The sequence below is a fragment of the Drosophila navojoa genome, chromosome X (assembly GCF_054131105.1).
Source record: "Drosophila navojoa isolate 15081-1374.11 chromosome X, UAZ_NAV_1.0, whole genome shotgun sequence".
NCBI lineage: Eukaryota > Metazoa > Arthropoda > Insecta > Diptera > Drosophilidae > Drosophila > Drosophila navojoa.
In genome coordinates, this window is record NC_142895.1 from 11,755,744 (window position 1) to 11,776,421 (window position 20,678).

The 20,678-nt window shown below is 46.5% G+C and overlaps 7 protein-coding genes across 7 annotated transcripts; 3 read left to right on the top strand and 4 right to left on the bottom strand.

The window, feature by feature from the left end:
• Positions 1-444: 444 nt before the first annotated feature.
• On the bottom strand, positions 445-5,978 carry rb (adaptor related protein complex 3 subunit ruby). Its single transcript, XM_018109317.3, has 4 exons — positions 5,025-5,978; positions 4,050-4,950; positions 2,679-3,977; positions 445-2,599 (listed from the first exon to the last, which is right to left on the bottom strand). The coding sequence occupies exons 1-4, from the start codon at positions 5,664-5,666 to the stop codon at positions 1,815-1,817; spliced, it is 3,627 nt and encodes a 1,208-aa protein (XP_017964806.1). The 5' UTR covers positions 5,667-5,978; the 3' UTR covers positions 445-1,814.
• Positions 5,979-6,389: 411 nt separating this feature from the next.
• Positions 6,390-10,270, top strand: LOC108657007 (uncharacterized). Its single transcript, XM_018109451.3, has 2 exons — positions 6,390-6,669; positions 6,748-10,270. The coding sequence occupies exons 1-2, from the start codon at positions 6,565-6,567 to the stop codon at positions 7,453-7,455; spliced, it is 813 nt and encodes a 270-aa protein (XP_017964940.1). The 5' UTR covers positions 6,390-6,564; the 3' UTR covers positions 7,456-10,270.
• On the bottom strand, positions 8,486-10,518 carry LOC108656950 (uncharacterized). The gene is made up of 2 exons (XM_018109379.3): positions 10,339-10,518; positions 8,486-10,268 (listed from the first exon to the last, which is right to left on the bottom strand). The coding sequence occupies exons 1-2, from the start codon at positions 10,386-10,388 to the stop codon at positions 8,660-8,662; spliced, it is 1,659 nt and encodes a 552-aa protein (XP_017964868.1). The 5' UTR covers positions 10,389-10,518; the 3' UTR covers positions 8,486-8,659.
• Positions 10,519-11,097: 579 nt separating this feature from the next.
• LOC108657031 (uncharacterized) lies at positions 11,098-12,558 on the bottom strand. Its single transcript, XM_018109478.3, has 3 exons — positions 12,403-12,558; positions 11,436-11,848; positions 11,098-11,362 (listed from the first exon to the last, which is right to left on the bottom strand). The coding sequence occupies exons 2-3, from the start codon at positions 11,796-11,798 to the stop codon at positions 11,240-11,242; spliced, it is 486 nt and encodes a 161-aa protein (XP_017964967.1). The 5' UTR covers positions 11,799-11,848; positions 12,403-12,558; the 3' UTR covers positions 11,098-11,239.
• Positions 12,559-12,816: 258 nt separating this feature from the next.
• On the top strand, positions 12,817-15,682 carry mh (DNA-dependent metalloprotease SPRTN). The gene is made up of 4 exons (XM_030389232.2): positions 12,817-13,106; positions 13,172-13,402; positions 13,479-13,805; positions 13,880-15,682. The coding sequence occupies exons 1-4, from the start codon at positions 13,017-13,019 to the stop codon at positions 15,599-15,601; spliced, it is 2,370 nt and encodes a 789-aa protein (XP_030245092.2). The 5' UTR covers positions 12,817-13,016; the 3' UTR covers positions 15,602-15,682.
• Positions 15,683-15,817: 135 nt separating this feature from the next.
• On the bottom strand, positions 15,818-16,811 carry Alg14 (ALG14, UDP-N-acetylglucosaminyltransferase subunit). The gene has a single exon (XM_018109467.3). It carries the CDS (start codon positions 16,724-16,726, stop codon positions 16,157-16,159), a length of 570 nt encoding a protein of 189 aa, XP_017964956.1. The 5' UTR covers positions 16,727-16,811; the 3' UTR covers positions 15,818-16,156.
• A 28-nt stretch (positions 16,812-16,839) lies between these two features.
• On the top strand, positions 16,840-20,569 carry Grip128 (gamma-tubulin complex component 5). Its single transcript, XM_018109320.3, has 5 exons — positions 16,840-17,066; positions 17,123-17,590; positions 17,653-18,258; positions 18,319-20,368; positions 20,465-20,569. The coding sequence occupies exons 1-5, from the start codon at positions 16,992-16,994 to the stop codon at positions 20,506-20,508; spliced, it is 3,243 nt and encodes a 1,080-aa protein (XP_017964809.1). The 5' UTR covers positions 16,840-16,991; the 3' UTR covers positions 20,509-20,569.
• The last annotated feature ends 109 nt before the right edge of the window (positions 20,570-20,678 follow it).

The following is a 20,678-nucleotide window of genomic DNA, read 5'->3' on the forward strand; positions in this document are numbered from 1 at the left end:
AACACTTAGTTGCCCGTTCTTACTGTTCGATTTGAAGAAATACAGTTAAACTTAACCTCCAAACGCAAAAACCTACAAAACCTAAACCTAACCAAAAAACAAACAAATTTTTAAGTGCAGCTGTGCAACAACTAATCTAGCTAACTAAAATCTTAATGGTTTATATTATAAGCATGAAATTGAGCTTTTTAATTGTGCAAATCAAAGCAAAAACAAAAAAGACAAGCAGAAACAACAACAACAAAACGATGAAAAAAAAAACTCAAAAATCACAATAAATTAGAAAAAGCAAAAAAAAAAAAAACATAAAAGTTTGTTTTATTTCGAGTTGAGATTTAGACAAATTTTAGATGCAGGTGGGGTATATTGAGACGAAGACGACCTACGTATGCTCTCTTGAGTCCGAGTATACTTCAAAGTCTCAAGAGAAGAAAACATTTCGTTATTTTCGTTTTTTAAAACATTCCGTTTATTTCAATAGATTTTTGTTCATTTAGCGTAATTTTTAAAAGCATATAATATATAATATATAATATATAATAATAATAAACATATGATTTTTAATTGGATTTTCATTAGTTTGGAATCGCGAATCGCTCATTGAATATATGTATATATATTTATATAAAAAAAAGAAGTATTTATTCGAAACGAACAACAAAGATGCCTCGAAAAATCTTTGATGTACATATATATGCATATATATCTCTCTCTTTAATATGAATAAGATTTAGCTAGTATTAAAATGGGGGGAGCTTGAAAAGTTGGCGTAGGAAACGGCTTAGTTATAGCGCGGCGCAATATTGAATCTTTCAAAATAGACATTTAGATAAATGGGTTACAGATTGGAGCTAAGCTCCAGCAATACATATGCACATCTATATATACATACACATATATATATATATATAGAGTTTATCAACTGCTAAACATTGGCTGGCATGAAAATAGTCTTACAATCGATTTACATATATATACATACATATATATTGATGTATAGAAAACAAAAGCGCAAGCTTAAGCATTTTCTTCTTTCTCTATCTATTGCTCTATCTTTCTCTTTCTAAATGCTCAAAAGGCCATGTACATGATGTGTATATATTTCTTATATATAAATATGTATATGTATGTATATACATATATAAGCAAAAATAATTTTCAATAAAGTAAATTTGAAGAGGCAACAATTCAGTTAACATTACGACACTTAGACAAATATATATATACATATATTACGTATATACATATATATTTATCAATACATATATCTATATAGAGAGAACTTCTATGTTATGCTACGATTTGAGAAAGGCCGCATAGAGCACGAAGGCAACAGAGTTACAACATCAAACACGATTGCTAGAGTTCACATGAATATATAAACATGTACGTACATATACATATATATATATATAGGATACTTAAGGTAGTTACAGATTATATATACATACATACACATACACATTTATATGTAGACATACATACACACCCACACACACAGAGACACAGATGAGACTATATAAATTGTTGCTTAGCTCTTACATTCATTTAAGCTGCATGGAATCGCGTCTGGCTTAATCTAGGCTAGTACAGAGATATATGTATATACATATATATGGACATATATCCCCATATATACATATATACATGTACATATATAGGTTTAGTTGGTTGTATTGTTTTTGTTCTGCTTAGCTTTACATAGTGCGGCGACTGCTTCTATAAGAAACCATCTCGTGTTGCCCTGGCTAAATGTGACTGCTGATCATCTATAGTATATAGACATACATATACACATACGCATCCATCGCAATTCACATGACAAAACTCTGCTGCAGCGCGTTGCGCAGCTCGTTGAGCACCATCGATCCGATCACCATCTTCTCGCAGTTGACCAGCAGCGTGAGCGCCTCGTCCGTTTGCCATTGCAGGGTGAGCAGCACGAGACTCTTGGAGCTCAGCGTTTGGCCGGCAAAGCAATGGAGCTGATTGCTGGCCGAGCTGTACGTGTGGGCCACATTGATGCATTCGTAGACCTTTTGCTTGAGCGCCAGCAGATCGGTGAGGTCCCGCTGCACGCCGCGCAGCTCGCACTGGTGCTCGTTCATGCCGCGCAGCTTGGCGCGCTCCTCCTTGTGAAAGCTCTCGCTGATCTGCACAGAGCGCACCAGCTCGCCAACTGGCGGCTTCAGCTGCACCCGTGCACAGCCGCCGCTGGAGATGAGCTCGAAGTCAATGGCATGCGTTGTGTCATTGAAATCGACGCCCAGAATGCCGCTGGCCAGCTGCTCCGGCTGCAGCTGGGCGATCGGGGCAAACTCGCTCAGCTGCATGCCCGGCGGCAGCTGTTGCTGGCCCATCCGTATGTTGGTCAGCACCTGGTCGCTGCGATTCTGGAACTGCAGCTCAATGGAGCACATGGCCGCCGAATATAGATGCGGCGCACGCGTGAAACGATACGACAGCTGCAGCCCATGGCCGCTCACCTTGTTCAGCAGCTCCTTGTGCTTGAACTCTGTGTGCGAGGGTCCAACCAGCTCGATGCGATTGCTCGCCTGCACCGGCTGCAGTGCGGCCTGGCCGGGCAGCATGGGAGTGCCTGCAAATGGAACATATGAATCGCTGAGCAAATCTCTTAAGAGAAAGAGAGAGAGAGAGAGAGAGAGAGCAGATCTCACCTGGTGTAAGAAAGCCCCCTAACGAGGGCGTCATCACTGGCCCAATGGGCGGTATATCATCCAGATCGAGCAGCAGATCCAAATTGGTTTTAGCTGACGACTGCGACTGTGGCTCCAGCTGTGGTTTCGCCTGCTTCTGATCGGCGGATGAAGCATTCTTTGACTGCGCTTGCGATTGCTGCTGCTGCTGCTGCTGCTGCTCGTTGTCGCTGGCCGAGTCGCTGTCGGATTCGTCGCTGCTGCTGCCGCTGTAGAACGACGATTCGCCGCTGTCGGAGGTGCCTGAGTTGGCGACAGCATTGTTGTTGTTGTTGTTGCCCGTTGAGGAAGCAGCGACGGCGGCACCGGCAGCCACAGCCAGCGGATCGATCGGGTTGCTGCTGCTGCTGCTATTGTTGATGTCATCGATCAGCTGGGCACTAGCAACGGCCGCCTTAGTCGCCTTGCCTTGTGCTTGGATCCGATCGGCCTTCGACGGCTGCGTCGCCCCCTGCTCCGGCTCCGGCTCGCTGTCGCTGCCGGAGGAGCCGTCGCTGCCAGAGGAGCCGCTGCTGCCGCTGCTGCTGCCACTGGAGCCGGTGTATGCGGATGACTTCTCTGATTCGGATAGGAAGCCCTTGTCGCCCGCCCCCTTGGCAGCGCCCTGCGACGAGGATTTGCTGCGCGCCGGACTCTCGCCGGGCAGCTTCTCCTGCATATAGCCAGCAATGTTGCGCACACTCGAATCGGGCGCCACAGCGGGGAAGGGAGGCAGCTCCTTGTAGCCCGTTGCCTGCATATTCAAATAGTGAGAGAGCGAGCCCAGCTGGTAGGGATTGCCATCGCGATACTTGCTCTCCGGCACTGGGGCCGGCTTCGCGGCCAGGAATATCTCCCGTGCATGCTGGGAGAGCACGGTGCTGCCGCCGCTGGCGGGGAAGATGAACTGGCGCAAGAAGCGCGCACGATCGCGCACATCGTAGTTGGTGTCGTAGCGGGCCAGCGTAAATACGTACTGGCAGAGCAGCGAGGTCTGCTCCGGATTGGTCAGATACAGTTTGACGCCCAGATTGAGCACCTGAAGCTTGACCACATCCTGCTCGTCCACAAACGATTTGGCCATCTTGCGCAGCACATCGGGCGCTATCAGCGGCACCTTCTCATTGTATTCGCCAATTAGCCAGATGATGGCCGCCCGGGCAGCTGCCACATTGATGTAGTCAATCAGCTTGGCCATCTGGGTGATAATCTCATAGTGCTCGGCGGCCTTGCTCTGCAGCAGCTTCTTGATGACCACCACACTCTCGGCGACAACGTGCTCTAAATTGAGATTCGAGTAGGAAAGGATTAGGGCATTCGGATTTGATTGATATTGAATCAGCTATAGCTCACCATCGTGATTCGAGAGCAGATGGACGAGGCCGCTCAGGCAGGTCTCGGTGACAGCCTTGATGCTCGCCGCACAGCGTCCAATGGCCTGAATGGTGGCCGCCACGAAGGGCCGATCATTGCTGGAGATGTAGGTTTGGAACTCGCGTAAGATGAGCGATATGCTCGAGGCAGACGCCAGATTGGTGAGTATGTCCAGCTTGAGTAGTTTGAGATGCGTTGGATCGCTGGTGCGCACAAAGAACGATTTCAGATGGGGCTCGAAGATCGCTTTGCGACGCGCCGACATCGATGCAATGCAATTGAGCACCACGCTCTGCACCTCCTTGTGGGATCGCAATAGACGGATGAGTGCCTTGGCTATCAGCTGCACCTCGTTGCGGGGCGCCACATGGTGATACAGCTGGGCGACGGCCATCACAACGGAGGCGTTGCGTGACTGCAGCAGCGGCTTGGTCTGGCGCAACAGCAGGCGATGGTCGAGATCGATGTGGTAGCTGTTGTTGCTGCTGCTGTTGCTGCAGTTGTTGTCGTTGTCTTTCTCCTTATCCTTAGCCTTATTCTTGTCATTGTTGTTGTTGTTGTTGTTGTTGTTGTTGTTGCTGCTGCTCGACTTGCTGGACTTGGCTTTGGTTTGGCCTGGTGCCTCGTCATCGCTGCTGGCCTCCTCGTCGCTGCTGGAACTTGAGGATTCGTCATAGAATCGCTCATTGGCCGGCGCATCGGCATCCAGGGACTCGCCCTGGCCGTGCTCCTCGTCCGCATTGGGATCCACAAACTGTGTGCGCGCATAGCGAGTCAGCATATTGATGATGATCACCTGACCCCATTCATCCACATCCACAAGCAGATTGCACAGCTTGCGGTAGTTTTTGTGTATCAGATCCACGCGTTCCGGACAAACCTGAATCAGAATCAAATGAAAGAAACCGTCATCAATGACATGAAAGTATTCGAATAGCATGTCGAAGCCTCTACCTCATCGAAGGCCATCACTGCGGAGCCCACAACCAGGGTGGTGCGATCTGAGAGCAGCTTCTCAATCACCGTGACCAGCTCATCCTTTTGGTCAGCATCCAGCGAATAGAGCTTGGGTATGGCATGCGCCGCCGTCTTGCGTACATAGGGACTGAGATCTGCGGCGCTGTCGCGGATTGCCAGCATTACGATGGGCACAATCATGCTGACCCGTATGGAAGAGAGCACACGCAAGGCGGACGCACGTATCAGCTGATTGGGATCTTTGAGTGCACGCTGAAATGTCGATATGGAGAGCAGCGCCAAATCCTGTTGCTCCTCGGCATAGCGCACCAAGTACACATACACCAGCTTCTTTACCTCAATGTTCTTGGATACCACATTCTTGACTACAGCCGGGAACAGATCGCTGGCATCTCGGCCACGTGCAATCATACCAATGATGCGCTTCATGGCCTCCAGCTTAAGGCCATCCTTGTTGCTGTCGAGCATCTGCTTAAGATCGTCATGTTTACGGCCATCGCTTTGGAAGAATGCTGCACCGCTGGCCGGATCCGCTCCGAACTCAACGTCCAGCCCCATTTGGGGTCGTTCGCCATAGGCAGCCACCGAAAACGGATTGCTGGCCGAGTTCTGTTGCATCTTGCTGGGGGGTTTCCCAATTCAATTGAAGTTGCAGATATTGTTCTATTTGTGCAGTGAGTGTTTGTTCTGTATTGTGTATTGTGTGTGTGTGTGTGTGAGTGATGGCGTGCAAAAAGAGGTGAAAGCTTTTTGTTGGAAACCTGCTAGCACTTTGCTACACTCCAGTTGTCAACGCACGGCGAATTCGTTTACAACAATTGCCAATACTCTGACACATCTATCATACACTGGACACACTTGCACTGCAAAATTTGTTTTACTACTCGATAGGCAAGTGTCCACGAGTACAATAACACTATCGATGGCAATTATCGATTGTTTGCATTGTTTACTAGTGCAATTTGCAAAAAGAATCAATATATACATTAATCGAAAATAGCGAATGCGAAAATGCATTATTACCATGTATCAATGAGCGTGCTCTATTCATATTTTTTAACGCTAAAAAACGCATATTGAGTGAACAGAAACACATATTTTTGTTAACCATAGCAATTTAATTGAAATGTGTCAAGCTTTAGAATCAGAGAATCAGTAAACAATTCCATTAAATCAATGTATATCTTATGTTTCAATACATTGAAAATTTTGAGAAATATTATTAAAGCCCACCTATTCAAAAAAATCACTTGATCATTGACTTTTTCATTCCATTGCATTGCGAAAGCAAACAGGTCAGTTCTTGTAACGGTGTCAGTGAGAACGACTTTCTGGTGCCTGTCCCGTTTATGGCTATCGCGTGCTTATCGATAGCTGTATCGATACAAGCCGAACAACAACAACAGCCGCCGTGTGGTAGCTAAGGCAGATCAAACTAAACGCCAGAGCCGCAATCACGTTAATTAATGGCCAAGTAAAATTGAAATAAGAGAAAGAAACAAGAACTGCAAGCGAGATGAACTTTCCGCTAGCTAATTCCAACAAAGATACGTTGCGTTCGGCATGCAAGAAGTGCGGCTACGCGGGTCACCTGACCTACCAATGCCGCAATTTTCTCAAGGTAAGCAAAAGCCGCTATGCACTGGCAAAATGGCAAGTAGACAAGGCCAGAGCATAACAAATTCCGCCCATCGCCTAGGTTGATCCCAACAAGGAGATATTGCTCGATGTGGAAAGCACCAGCTCTGACTCGGAGCTCGATTATTTAACGCCGTTGACCGAACTGCGGGCCCAGGAGCTGAAAGCCGAGGGCAATATTGAACCAGTTGCAGCAGAGGCAACCAAGCCAGATAAGAAAAACAGCAGTAGCAGCGGCGGCAACAAACACATCAAGCGCAGCAGCAGCAGCAAAACAGTCGCATCGAAACACACGAAAGCTGAACGGCACAAGAAACGCAAGAGAAAGAGCAAGAAGCACAAGGAGTCAAAGATTAAAGCTAACAGTAAATCATCAGATGTTTCTAAGAAGCAGAAGAAACAACGCACCAGCAAAAAATCGAAGCGTCGTCGAGCTGCCAGCACTAGCAGCAGCAACTCCTCCAGCACCTCATCAACCTCATCGTCGGACAGCGAATCGTCAAGTGATTCATCCAGCGACACCGAATCCGATTCCAGCGATAACGAAGAGTCCAGCACCAGCGAATCAGATGAGTATGGGCGTAAAAAGAAACGCCAGGGCAAATATAAACGCAAAGCTGAGACAACAGCGCTGCGTCGCAAAAAATCCAAGTCCAAGCGCAAGAGGCATCGCACTAGCGTCAATGCCGGAGCCGGCACTGGCGGCGCTGGCAGTGCAGCAGGTGCCAGCAGTTACCTCAGCAGTCAAAGCGATAGCAGCACCTACTAACTAGCTAAGAACGACTACCCAAAGCACTTGCAATGGCATTTAGTTAAAAGGCAAAACAAATGAAACGAAGCGAGAAATGAGAAATTAGAACAACTTAGGCTAGAGTTATTAGTACCATATATTGCATGGATGAATCTGTGAAGCCAATTTCGTTATCCTGCGCTTCCTCAACCAAAAGCAGAACTTCCAATCCACACGCACACTACACAAACACAGACACACATGCACCTACATTCTGTCACACACACAGACACACAGGCATGAAGCCACTATGGAACTCGTATTAGTTTTTAGTTGACAATCCTCTCTTGAAAGAAGTCATTTATGATTTGCAAATAAAACAAATTAGTTTGTACAAATTTGTTCAATATCAATTTATATACATGCATACATATACATAAGTATATTGTTTACTGTTAATTTGTATGGGCGCTGCTGCTTATCGACACGAATGTATGTATATGTATGTACATATGTATGTCCGATTGGATAAGTGTCGAGATCAGCCTAAATTGTGTAGTAAGTATTTCTTGTGCTAAGTTTTGGATACCCAACCAAGGCTATATTACTCTTCATCTGCAGCTACGATTAGCTACATAAATATATTACGTTGTTTGCAAATATATTTAAGGATGGGCATCATACATGCTCACGAATAACAGTAAGCACGCATAGTTGCATTTTGCAATTATGCAAAGCAAAGCATGGCAATTGTGACGTCATGCGCACGCGCTACCTTCCCTTACTTTGACTAACCAGAGTGATATATACATATGTAGACTTTTCTTTCAATTGTATAGTCAGATTTATTTAGGACTATTGGCGGCAACTACTATTATTTACAATTCAACTTATTATAGGACTTTTACATTTAATAATCACGAAAATTATACATAGTTGACGCAGTATTTTTGGTTAACGGGAAACATGAGATTTGTTGCCGATTGCACTACAGGCCAAATTTATTGATTTTCTTCAATTTTTTATGTTTTATTTAAGAGGAGGCATTTGATCGAAAACGGTCTTAATTGATAATTTAACATATTATGTAGACAACACTTAAATTAACGTGCGTGCACATACACATACGCATTCACCCATACACACACACTCACACCAGGAACACACGCACGCACGCGCGCCAGTAATACAGTAAATATAATACAATGTAGAACATTTTGGTCAAGATGAAATGCCCTAATCTCTAGAGTGGCGGTGGAGCAGCCTGGGGCGGTGCCTGTGCTGTCGATAGGCTTGTTGTCGTTGCTGTTGTTGTTGCTGCTGCTGCTGGCGTCGTTTGGCCACTGGCCGTATAATTGAGCAGAGCACTCTGCAGTGTGGAGAGGCGACGCTCCAGCCCCGATATCTTTGTCAAGTACTTTTCGCAATTCTCGCAGTCGCCGACAGTGAATGCCGAATTGCCAACGGGAACAATGGCTGTGAGAGAGGTGGAGCTGCTCTGATTGGTCATAGCCGCAATGAGCGCTGTATTCTGCTGTTTGAGCTCACTGTTCTGGGCCAGCAGCTCCTCGCAGAGGGCACAAGTGGAGGCGCGCAGATCGGCGAGCGCCTGCTCTTTCGCCCGCAGGCTCTTCATAAGCGAACGATTCTCCTTTTTGAAATCGAGCAGCTTCTGCTCCAGCTCAAGCAGCTCATCCTCATTGTCTGTGTTGCCGCGAGTTGTGTCCAGACTCTCGCCTAACTGTTGCATCCCACTGTTGTTGGCCACCCGGCTCATCGCCTGCAGAATACTATCCAGTTTCCTCGAATCCTTATGCTCAATCGAGACGACCATCGAATCGCCGCTGCTCTCTTTCAATGGCAAATTGCTGTTGCTTGTCAGCCGGCACATGGCCTGCAATATGGTGTCCATTTTCTTGTCCATGGCATGGCCAGTGGCCCGTTGCTCATCAAGATACAGCTCCAGTTTGCTAGAGGGCGTCGCGGAAGACTTATTCGGATCTAGCTTCTTCGGCAGCGACACTTTGGTGCTCTTCGCTGGCAATGTCTTCTGAGAATACTTAAACGAGCGTGCCCGGTGTGTGGTAACGCTGTCTTCTGTGGAGTGTGGTGATTCACTTTCGCTGTCGAAGGTTCTGGGCAATGCCTCTGGATTAGCAAGTGACCCTGACGTTTCGGAGATCTTTTGCCTCAGCGCCGGTGCCAACTGCGCCTGCGGCAATGTATTCGATGTGGATAGCGGGTCATTGCTTGATTTGTCAACCTCATTGATGCGCAGCTCCTCGATGGGCAGGCCAAGCTTCATTAAGGCAGCGGTGAACTCCTCCTCATCCTTGGCAACCTCAAACCGCAGGCTCCAGAAATGCTGTTCATCGTCGTAGAACTGCATATATGATTCACGTAGTATCACATTGGCTGACCCGATACGCGGCGACGAGGATTGTGCCGACTTGGTCAGCAGCAGGGTACTCAACAGCTGTGTCCGACTCTTGTACACGACCAGCTTGGCAGCTCCGGCACCATTCCGTGAGAGCGCAACGCCCACGCGTCCAACATTTTCGCTGCCATTGAATCCGTGCGCCACTTTGGCCACCACCGTGCTCCAGCTTTCAACTGCCATTACATCACGCTTGTTCCGCGAAATCGAGGCAATCATCATTCCTTTGAGCTTTTCTTGTAGCTGCGGTGTTGGCGATTGTTGTTGTTGCTGTTCATCCTGCTGCTGTTGTTCATTCTGCTGCTCCTGCTGCTTTGTGGACGACTGTGGCTGATAGCGCAGATTGCTGGACTCGTTTAGCAACGGTTTGTCATCGTCCTCAAAGATCTGACGTAAATTACGTGGGCCATCAGTGCTGCAAGCGACAGAGATTAGGCATTTGGCTAGTTATCCGACACGACACGACACGGCACGGCACGGCTCACCTGTGCAGTTTCTCGAAAAAGTCCTGATTGTTGTCGCGTCCAAAATCCATTAGAATTTTACTGCTTTTGTCCTCTGTTCTATATCAAATGAAACTGCTTCAAAATATTCAGATTGGACTCAAAGGCCAGATTTCCACAGCAGCGCCTACTATCGTCCGACCAGGGCTGCCAGACGTTGCAAATTTTTTGCCAAAGCTGGAGATTCTTAAAAATTTTTTTATTTTAAATCGCAATCAATAATGAAATAATTGAATAAATAAATCAAAGCATAATACTTTGGTTGTATTAAATATTATTTTTATTTTTAAATTGGAATACGTGAATTCCGATTTCTTATCGAGGTGGCAGCTCATAATGACAATTTTGTTTGTTACCGTATTTTTGCAGTATTTTTGTTTAGGTAAAAAACTTGGTCACTTTTTGTAGCAAATTTCTCAAGTCCCGTTAGAATAGTAGACAGCTTATGATTAACGGCTATTCGAAAAAGATGCGTATAGCTATCAAAAAGGGCGTATTGTTAAATTAATTAACATAATATTGATAATAGGCGTTTTTATTTGTAATAACAATGGATATGTATATAAAAATACTATTCCTTACATAATTTTTAATTGTAATACAATTGGTTTGGCTTCAATGCCATAGCACCATTTTCATTTTAGGCTTCATATTTTCATAGTTTTCTCTTAAGTACGAAAATTACTGGCAAAACTGTTATAAAAACAGACTATAAGACTATATAAAATGTGTAGAAAATGGAATTTAAAGTGACAGATCCAATATATTTTTATGTAAAAGTACCCTAATTTCGTGATGAAACCTGACGCTGAAACTGTGTGCATGTGTCTTTCACCGTCTCCAAATAGAAAAATCAGGTCATCTTATATAAATGGATTCCTGGTTAAAATTTTCGCATCCCATTGCGCTTTGGCACTGGTAGTGGTGGAAAATTTTCCGTATAAAGATTGAAATCTTCAGAGACAGGCAATGGTGGTGCCGACGATGGCACCCAATTGTTCTCAACCTGCAAAAAGTAAAATGCAAATTAATTCAGATAGTCATATGAAACTGAATTGAGCTGAAGGAAGTCATGCTACCTGGCTTATAGCTCTCGTTCCCTGCCTTTCGTACAGGCGCTTACTAGACGTTGACGGAATCATGTTTGGTGAAAAGAGATCACAGTTCTGGACGTAGTCTAGCTGCTCCTGCGTCATCTGACTCGGATCGACAATTTCGAAGACAAGCAGATTGTTATCAGTGCACCTGTTGACGTCATAATCAATGGGTTTCAGCCGATTTGGAATTTCACCGTTGCTAGCCATGTTCGCATTGTTGTTCATGTGTTCGTCTTTGCTTAACCTCCCATTGGCCGGGAATTGTATAGAATTGTTCTCGAGATGAGGGAACTCTTTCATAAATCTTTCCAGGCCTACATAGTAAGGTGTTAAAGTTGGCTCCATTATGCAAACGCCTGCAGTTGCCGTGATTTGCGATTTATTTGACTTTTTATCTATAAGAGGAATATATGTATTAGTTTATTTATATTGTATCAGGCAAATCAGGGTATAGTGGCTTTGTTGGATGTCACAGGCAGAAGGAGGTGCGGTAGACACCATAATGAATATATATACTTTTTCGGGTCAACGAGCTGGCTCGATTAACTCTGTTCGTTTGTCTATCCGTCTGTCCGTCAATAATGGACAGAAACTTTAAATTTATTGCGAAATTCACGCAATTTATCGTCTATCAACAAGAAATGTGCTTAAACAAAAAAAGCGCGTTCCTTCTGGCGTGCGTGCGTGCCCTCGCATATGTGCACATGCGCGTGTGTGGGTGAGCGCTTGTGCACATGTGCCGTTCACAGCTCGCAGAATTTATTTGGCGCGAACTGTGCAAATGTTAAATAAGCTCCCGATTTGCCCATCGTATATAGTCTTTGGCTTTTGCATATCACCAGCTTTGGTGGCTATTCCCGGTAGCATGTATGCTTACTAAATGGGACATCAATTAACTGATAAATTAGAGCGATTGCAGATTGGATAACTCAAATTCGCTTGCACTCACGTAGTTGGTTAACAGTGGAATTAAATTTCCCGGATATTTATTTGTGTATGAATGAGTTTTAGAATTGTGTACATTTTATTATGTAGTTTTTTTGTTGTTTTGTTTGTTTCTTTTTTTTATGGGTATTTTGATCTATATATGTTACACTGTCATTGCTTAGTCTTGATTACGTTAGCAAATTTAAAGAGCGGTTTGTTACCATTTGGATGCAAAAACCAAGGACCGATACATTGGTAATTTATCGAAAGCACACATATTTATTCAGCAAACCAATCGATACCAAAATATAGATCTAAAAAAAAAAAACTATATTATTGCTGTAGTCTTGGTAGCAGGAGTAGTAGTTGGAAAAGTAGGCCTGCAGTTTTTGGCTTCAAAAGTAGAAAAAAACTGAAATGTCAAACAATTGTTATTTTCATATACATATGTCGTCAATAACAGAGGGCATCAAATATTTATCGAAAAATATACTTGTGAACAGTGTTGCCAGAAGTTCCAAATCACACAGCTGTGTTCTAATCGCGCAGTAGCCGCGACATTGCTGCGAATTTTAAAGAACGTTGAAGTTGCCTGCTGTGGACGGGTCGCATTAAATTGCATTTACTGTGTACAAAATGTCCGATGATCCGGACTATCTATTTGCACTGAAATTACAGGAGCAGCTCAATGGCGACAATTCTGAAAGCAATTCGGAAACAGCTCATGTAAGTTACAACGCAGTTTTTGCACACACAAAAGAATTTGTCCGAATTTGTAACTCTATGGCTAGGAAAAGACAGAGAATAAGTCAGGTCAGGATGATAGTGACTACCAACTGGCTCTGAAACTTCAGGCCGAAATAGATGCCGAAGATGCAGACGTCAGCGACAATGAAACTGTTGACAATGAAGAAGTCTTTGCCCTCGACATGACCAGCTCTAAACATAATTCTAGCAACAGCAACAACACAAACAATAACAACAACAAAAATGATAATATAAACAAGGAGACACCCTCAAGCGTAAATATATCAGATTTCAATTCGCATTGCAACGCTTCTTATTTCTATTAAACCTTATCTGTATGTGTGTATGCAGCGCAAGAAAAATATGGACTTAATGAAGGCATCCAGCTCGCCGCCAGTTGGTTACAATAACTATTTGGATCAAACACAAAATCTAGTGCATCCGGAGTGGGAGCTAGTTGATCCCACACCCGACATATTTGCCATGTTTGTCCGCTTCGATCAGAAGTTTTTTCAGAAGCGTCTTGGCGCCGTTGTTGTTGAGTGGAGCAAGCGCATGTATTCCTGTGCTGGCATTTGCTATCAGCGTGGCAATCGATTCGTCAAGGAGATAATCATACGGCTCAGTGAGCCGCTGCTAAAGCTGCGTCCACGCAAGGACTTGGTCGAAACATTGCTGGTGAGCTCACGAACCCCATTCATGCTTTACGGCATATCATCTGAACGTATACGATTTGTATTCCATTTTGGCAGCACGAAATGATACACGCCTATTGCTTTGTGCTCAATATACGCGAGGGTAATGGCGGACATGGACCAAACTTTAAGCGCATCATGGGCATCATTAATAAAGTCGCTGGCACCAATATAACCGTCTATCATACCTTTCACGATGAGGTGAATGCCTATAAGACTCACATTTGGCGCTGCAATGGCGTCTGCCAGTTTCACCATCCCTTCCAGGGCTGGGTGAAGCGCACCTCGAACCGTGCGCCCGGCCCGAGCGATCAATGGTGGGCCAAGCATCAGCGCGATTGCGGCGGCACCTTCGAGAAGGTGAGTGAGCCAGCCAAGCCCGCTGGCAGCAAATCAATGCCAAAACCCAAAGGACCGAAGTACACAACCAAATTCAAGAATGAAACAACAACAACAACAGCTGGTGATGATATACGCAATTATTTTGGCAAGCCAAAGCCTTCAGTTAACCTATTGCCACAAGTGCAGCCGGCTCTCGGTCTGCCGGGCGCCTTTCCGCCCACATCATATCCGGGCTTATCGGGCAACCCCTTTGGTGGCCGCGGGCCTAGTGCTGGCACCAAGAGGCGTAACAATGTGGTCGGCTTCAAAGACCTAATCGACCTAAGCAGCGCCGACGAGGACAGCAAAGGCGATGTCAAACCCACTTTACCGAATCAAGATGAAATGCAAGGCAAGGGCTACAGTATGAGCAATGGCAGTACCGACCCCGCTGCCAGCCCTGCTCGCTTCTCGGACACTGTCAATCTCAATCATTTGCGTGAGGTATGGTCAAAGCGTTTCGAAAACAATGATCAAAAGAAGGAGAAGGTGAAGGTGAAGAAGGAGATCAAGCAGGAGCCAGAACCCGAGCGCAACAATCCAAGCAAGCGTCGTCGGATTTCCGAAAATACCGGTGGCTGGGTGTCCTACGATAAAGATGTAATGGTATGCGATGTGACCGAGCCTGTCATAAATATTTCAGACAGCGACGACGATGTGCAGCCGGTGCCCAAGGTGGCGGCACCAGCCGTTGCCAAAACTACTTCACAATTGTCCAGCCAGGAGCGCACCATCAACATCAAGCGTGAGGTGATGGAGGATGAGACGCTGTATGGGGACGATGAGATCTTTATGATTGATGATGAGTACGATGATACTATCAGTGAACTGAGTGCTGCCGCTGAGCTGGCCGATCAGTCGATCATCGATGATATATTCGGCGAGGATACGCTCCTGCAGGAGTTCCAGCGTGAGAATGATGTGGTGCCCTGCAGCTCGCGCTATCAATACGATGCTGGCAACGACATAACCAGCTGTCCCATTTGCTTTGAGAAAATGAAACGTTCAGAGTTTTCCAATCATCTTGATGGCTGCAGCATCACCATTCGTGTGCCGCCGCCAACCATTAAGCCGAACGGCCCACTGCCCGGCGACAGCAACAGCATCAACAAGCCGAAAAACAAACATAAGCCAAAGGTGAACAGGCGCCAGTCCGCAACATCAAAGCGTGAGATTTTGAAGAGCTCCGGCTACTCAAGTGCCGACATAGCTGCCTTAGAGCTCAGCTCATCCAGCGAGTCCAGTGAGTCCCCAAGGAGCAGTGAGAGTGACATGACACCGCGTCAGATGCGCCAGCGCTCGCTCTACAAGCAGACCACAGAGTGCCCCAAATGCGGCCAGGAGCTGCTGGGCCACCAAATGGAAGCGCATCGCAACATCTGCAAGCGCACCAAATAATTTAGCTATATATATCTGTATACGACTCAAGTTGTCCGATATGCAATTGTCTGTTTGAATATCAATTTTTGGATGTGCTGATTCAAATTGTTTTGTTTATGAACTCCATTTCGTTCATCTTAAATTTCCATCTTTTTTTTTTTTTTTTACATGCATAAAACTAGTTGAGGCTGGCAAAATAAAATACAAATAAAAAAATTATATATATAATATATGTATGTTGCGAATAGCAAATCGAAGCTCTTTTATTTCTTGTTTATTGTGATAACGAAATTCATTGCATATCAATATAAACATTGGGGGGGGATGGCAGCGCTCATAAGGTATACTATATGCATATATATACATATACATATACATATATATTTATACAATTGATGCAATGAAATGGAGTGAGACAAGCGATGTAGAATGGATGGAACAGGCGTGATTCATGGCCAGGGATCTGGGTGTCTGTCAGTCGGGCACTCCCGTTCATTTCCCCGCTGCTCTATATACTCTCTAGAGGCATATTCGTCTAGTGGCAATACAGTTTATTTTGTGTTTTGTGATCGCTTATAAAATTCTGCCAAAGTAACGTAGATTCGGCTTTTGGACGTAGCGAGTCGCCAGCGCCGGCCAATGGACAACGAACATGTCCACGAGTGGCAATAGAAGGCGACCGCTCAGCGAGAGCGTCTCGACTCGGCAATAGCTCTCCACAAACACGATCTTGCTGTGGGCGGGCAAGCGGCCGAGCAGGCGCCATAGATATGCTGCATAGCAATAGGGTACACAGGTGCCGGGTCCGTTGCAGAGCACGAGCTGGGGCCGATCGCGCCAAACGAGCCAGCAGCTCCAGAGCAAGGCCCACAGCGTTGTAAATATGCTGGTGAGCCAACTTTGGCCGACGCTGCGGCTGCGCGGCACGCGTATAAAGTCGCTGTCCTTTAAAGCCGGCAGAGCGGAGCGCATTTGCCGCTCCGAAGTGTTGTCGCTGTTGGCCACAATATAACGTACGGACTGGAATTGCTTAAGGTCATCGTGCTGCATTAGGGCCTGATTGATTTTACACATTTCGGCTGTGTGTCCGCCGGAGCCGAGGATGACATAGATGGGCTCTGCCGTTCGGTTATTTGGACACATTTTTCATTGACAAAAATTAATCAAGTGTCGGAATTTGCATTTGTTTACGTTTTTCCGATAACAAATATAGGGTCACCCCAAGTCGTTAGCATGGTCACTCGATTAAATGGCTTTGCGCAATTTTGCGCATTGCTGCTCAGAATGCGTAAAGGAAACATTTAAATTAGTAGTCAAAAACATTTGCTCGAACTTATTGGTTTTTAATCTGATGTGAGCGAATTTTAATCAACAGCGTAATAGCTTCAACAGCAACCAGAGTTAAAAAATGGCAGAGGATCCACGTTACCCGTGTGTATTGCGGAACTTGGAGAAGCTAGTGAAGTGCTTAGTTGGAAAGGACGTAAGTCAAATAAACCAAATAAATAAATAAATTTCCATTCAATCCGGCTATTGCAGTTACCCAATGTGAAGCTTAACTCGCTATTTCAATATGCAGTGCACAAGGTACGCAACCATCGCTGCCTGAGCACCAATAGCCATCAGGTGAGCCGCTCCATCGAAAATCTGGTCGATCGCTTCCACTTTGAGGGTCTGATGCAGCAGGCGAAAGCTGTACGCTTCTTGGGCTCTGTGATTATGAACCATGGAGTTTGGAAGGATCACTACGAAGTGGATATACAATATTCCATTCTGGATTTCCTCCTGCACATGGCATACGAACCGATTCAGATGCATCGACGCAACCGGATATTGATGGAGGAGCGTCTTGTGGCCATACGAGATGCAATCCAATCGGCCCCGGCCTTCAATACGTCTGGAGACCCGGCCAAACCAAATCCCGTTGAATTCGAAATTAATTGGGGGGCATATCTACGCGAAGATTTGATTCCCATCGAACGCTACGACAGTGATAGCACCCTAAGCGTAGGTTATCCCTTCGTTTCTTACACTTGCAAATTGTGTTTTTATGCATTGTCGCCTTTAAGGACTGGAGCGAAGAAGCCAGCAGCGAAGAGAGCTCATACTACGAGACAGAGCAAGATGCCGTGACGAGCCTGGATCAGAAGGAAATGGCGATGGTGTATGAAAACTGCCGGGCTTACCCTATGGGCACGAATACCTATGTACCGTCGCCGCAGCGTACAGCTCGGAAGAAAAAGACGACGTTCACCATTATACAGCCGGAGTGCATTTCATTCAGTGGTACACAGTCGCGGCACAACTGGTGCACACTACCCAAACTAAAGGCGCTGGAGCCACCACGGCCGCCCATAGATGTCAGCAATTACAGCGTCGACCATTTGGCCAAAACGATCCATTCGCATTGGTGGCGCGACGACATCAATGTGCATACGCTGACGCCAACCAAAAACCCCTGTGCCAACTTTGCCATTGCTCATGTCCAGCATATGAATAGATATTCGCGCAGCCTGATCAAGCAGTCGCTGCCCAAGACGGTCAACGAGATGTGCCTGCTCCGTGAGATCATCTTCATGTTTTTCGAGCCCGTCGATTGTTGCTTCTTTGAGGTGCGGCCAGAGAAGCTGGAAATCATCGTCCGCTCGAATGTGTCCATCTGCAGCGTTAGCCATGTGAGTGGGCAGCGATGCATTGAAGTAGTTCAAACCACGACAATTTAAGTCTTCCCGCAGGGCACACTCAAGAGCACGCTGGACGAGGAGGTGCAGCCGGCGCTGCAGGCAATGTACCGGCTACGTCAATTGGTTAAGGATCTGCTGCGGCCCACTGGCGGCAAGACGACGACGGGCACCCTGGAGTGCTTCGCTGGTGGCTTGCGCGATCTCATGCAGCCGATCGTGCAGCAGCTGTTGGTCTTCGAGCGACGGCTGCTGGACAGGGCGTCTGGCAAGAAGGACTCGGGCGTAACCCTGATCGGGTTTGTGCTCCACATGCGAGAGCAGTTCAAGCAGCTGCAGGATCTTCAGCTGGTCGCTTCCGATGCCGTTGTTGATGCTCCGCCGCATCTAAGGAGCGCCTATCTGCTGACCAAGCTGTACAGGCACACTCGGATACATGTGACCTACCAGAAGATGGTCACTGCGCTGCTGCTGATGACGCTGCGGCGCTTCTGCGAAATCAGCGACAATTGGTGGCGGCACGCGGAGCTGAACGACAGCCGGCTGGAGTTCATTGTGGAATACAGCAGCACCGATGGCCAGGGCATATGCGAGCGTCGCCTGCCCGAGGACGCGCCGCCGGAGCACAAAGCAATTCTGGCAGAGCTGCAGGACTGTGACTTCTATAAGCTGCTCATCACGTACGCCATGGAGTCGGGCGAGACACAGGAATTGCTAGCGATCATCAATTTGCTGGGCGATTTGGTGAACTCCACCCAGCAGTTGAGGCCGCTGCACGATGACCTCATCAGGCAATACTTTGACGAGCTCAAGATCTTTACTGGCTGCGCTCAGCCAAAGGGTCGACGGCGCGAAAGCGTTTTAAATCCGACCCCTCAAAAGTTCTCACAGTTCTTCGAACGGACTCTGTTGGCCACCGCCCAAATCGGCGATCGTCGGCTTATTGGCATGCTCAATCAACACATACGATGCGATCGGGCGTGTGCCATCAAAATGGAGCAGGAGCCGGTGCCGTTGCAGGTGCTAGACATCCTTGAAGCATTGGAGAAGTGCACCCAGCTGCAGCTGCCGCAAGTGATGCCCCGTGCTCTCAGCAAGGTGCTGCGACAGCGTTGCGATCGGGCCAGCAAATATATGATGCATTGGTATCGCGAGGAGCTGCTCATCGCCGACCACGTGCATTTCCTGCGGAACGTGCTCATGTTCCAGGCGGACTATATAATGTATCCGTTCTACACCAGTCTCTTTCGCCAAATCGAGTCCGGCCAGAATTGGGCGTCGTCGTCGGACCTGACCACAGAGCTGTACGACATTCTGGACCGTCACTATCCGAACATGGCCTGCGAGCTGTACGTGGAGGTCGTCTCACGTTCGCGAGCTCATTCCCTCAAGGTGTACGAGGCACTGAATGCAATTGCTATGGCCTATATGATGTCAACGGCTCTGGAACGCATCATTACGGCGAAACAAATGCTATCCTATAACAAGATTTGGCGTCTCATGCTGAAGGTGAAGTGGGCCATATGGAAGCTGGAGAGCATGCACTTCATCAAGCGCAAGGGCTCAGAGGTATACGGGCCGCTCGATCTGGTTGGATTGACGGTGCGCCGATTGGAAATTTTACGCTTCTGGCTGATCAGCATGATCAGCAGCCTGCACACACATCTCTGCACACATGTGCTGCAGGCCATTGGCGCCCATTTCGAGGAGCAGCTGCCGAAGGTATCTACGATACGTGAGCTGGCGAAGCTGCATGAGGAGTACCTGAACTCCATATGCAAGCACTGCCTGCTAACCGAGGAATTTGATGGGTTTCACACGGCTCTGGAGCAGATCTTTCATTTGATATTTGTGCTGGACATGGAGTGGAATAGCTGCTGCAACTATCTAAATGTGTCCCATGCTCTCAGCCTCGACATCAGCTCCGACAATACACTGAGTCTGGATGAAGCCGATAGCTATTACCATACCGAGGAGGCAAACAAGGCCATGGAGTATTTGGCCCTCAATCAAGTCGGCGAAATTGAGGGCACCTATATACGTTGCCATCAGATGATGGCCGGCATCCTGACGAATCTCGTCTACAAGCATGATCAAAAGTTTTGTAAGTGATATATCAATACGCAAAAATATTCACACGATTCGCAAACTAATCGCACTCTCCCTATCTCTCTCTTTCGCTATCCCTCTCTATTTGCAGTAAACTCACTGGAGGTGGCCATCAGCTCGAGTCTGCCCTGTTAAACGAATCTCAGTCAATCTAAAAAAAAAAAGTATTGAAATAAAATTAACCAATTGTACAATTCAAATTGTAGTTAATGAATCATATTCTCATAAACATATATAAATATTAAGTGTTATGACATTAGAATTTTATTCATTACAAAATAAAAAAATAAAAGAAATTACAACTC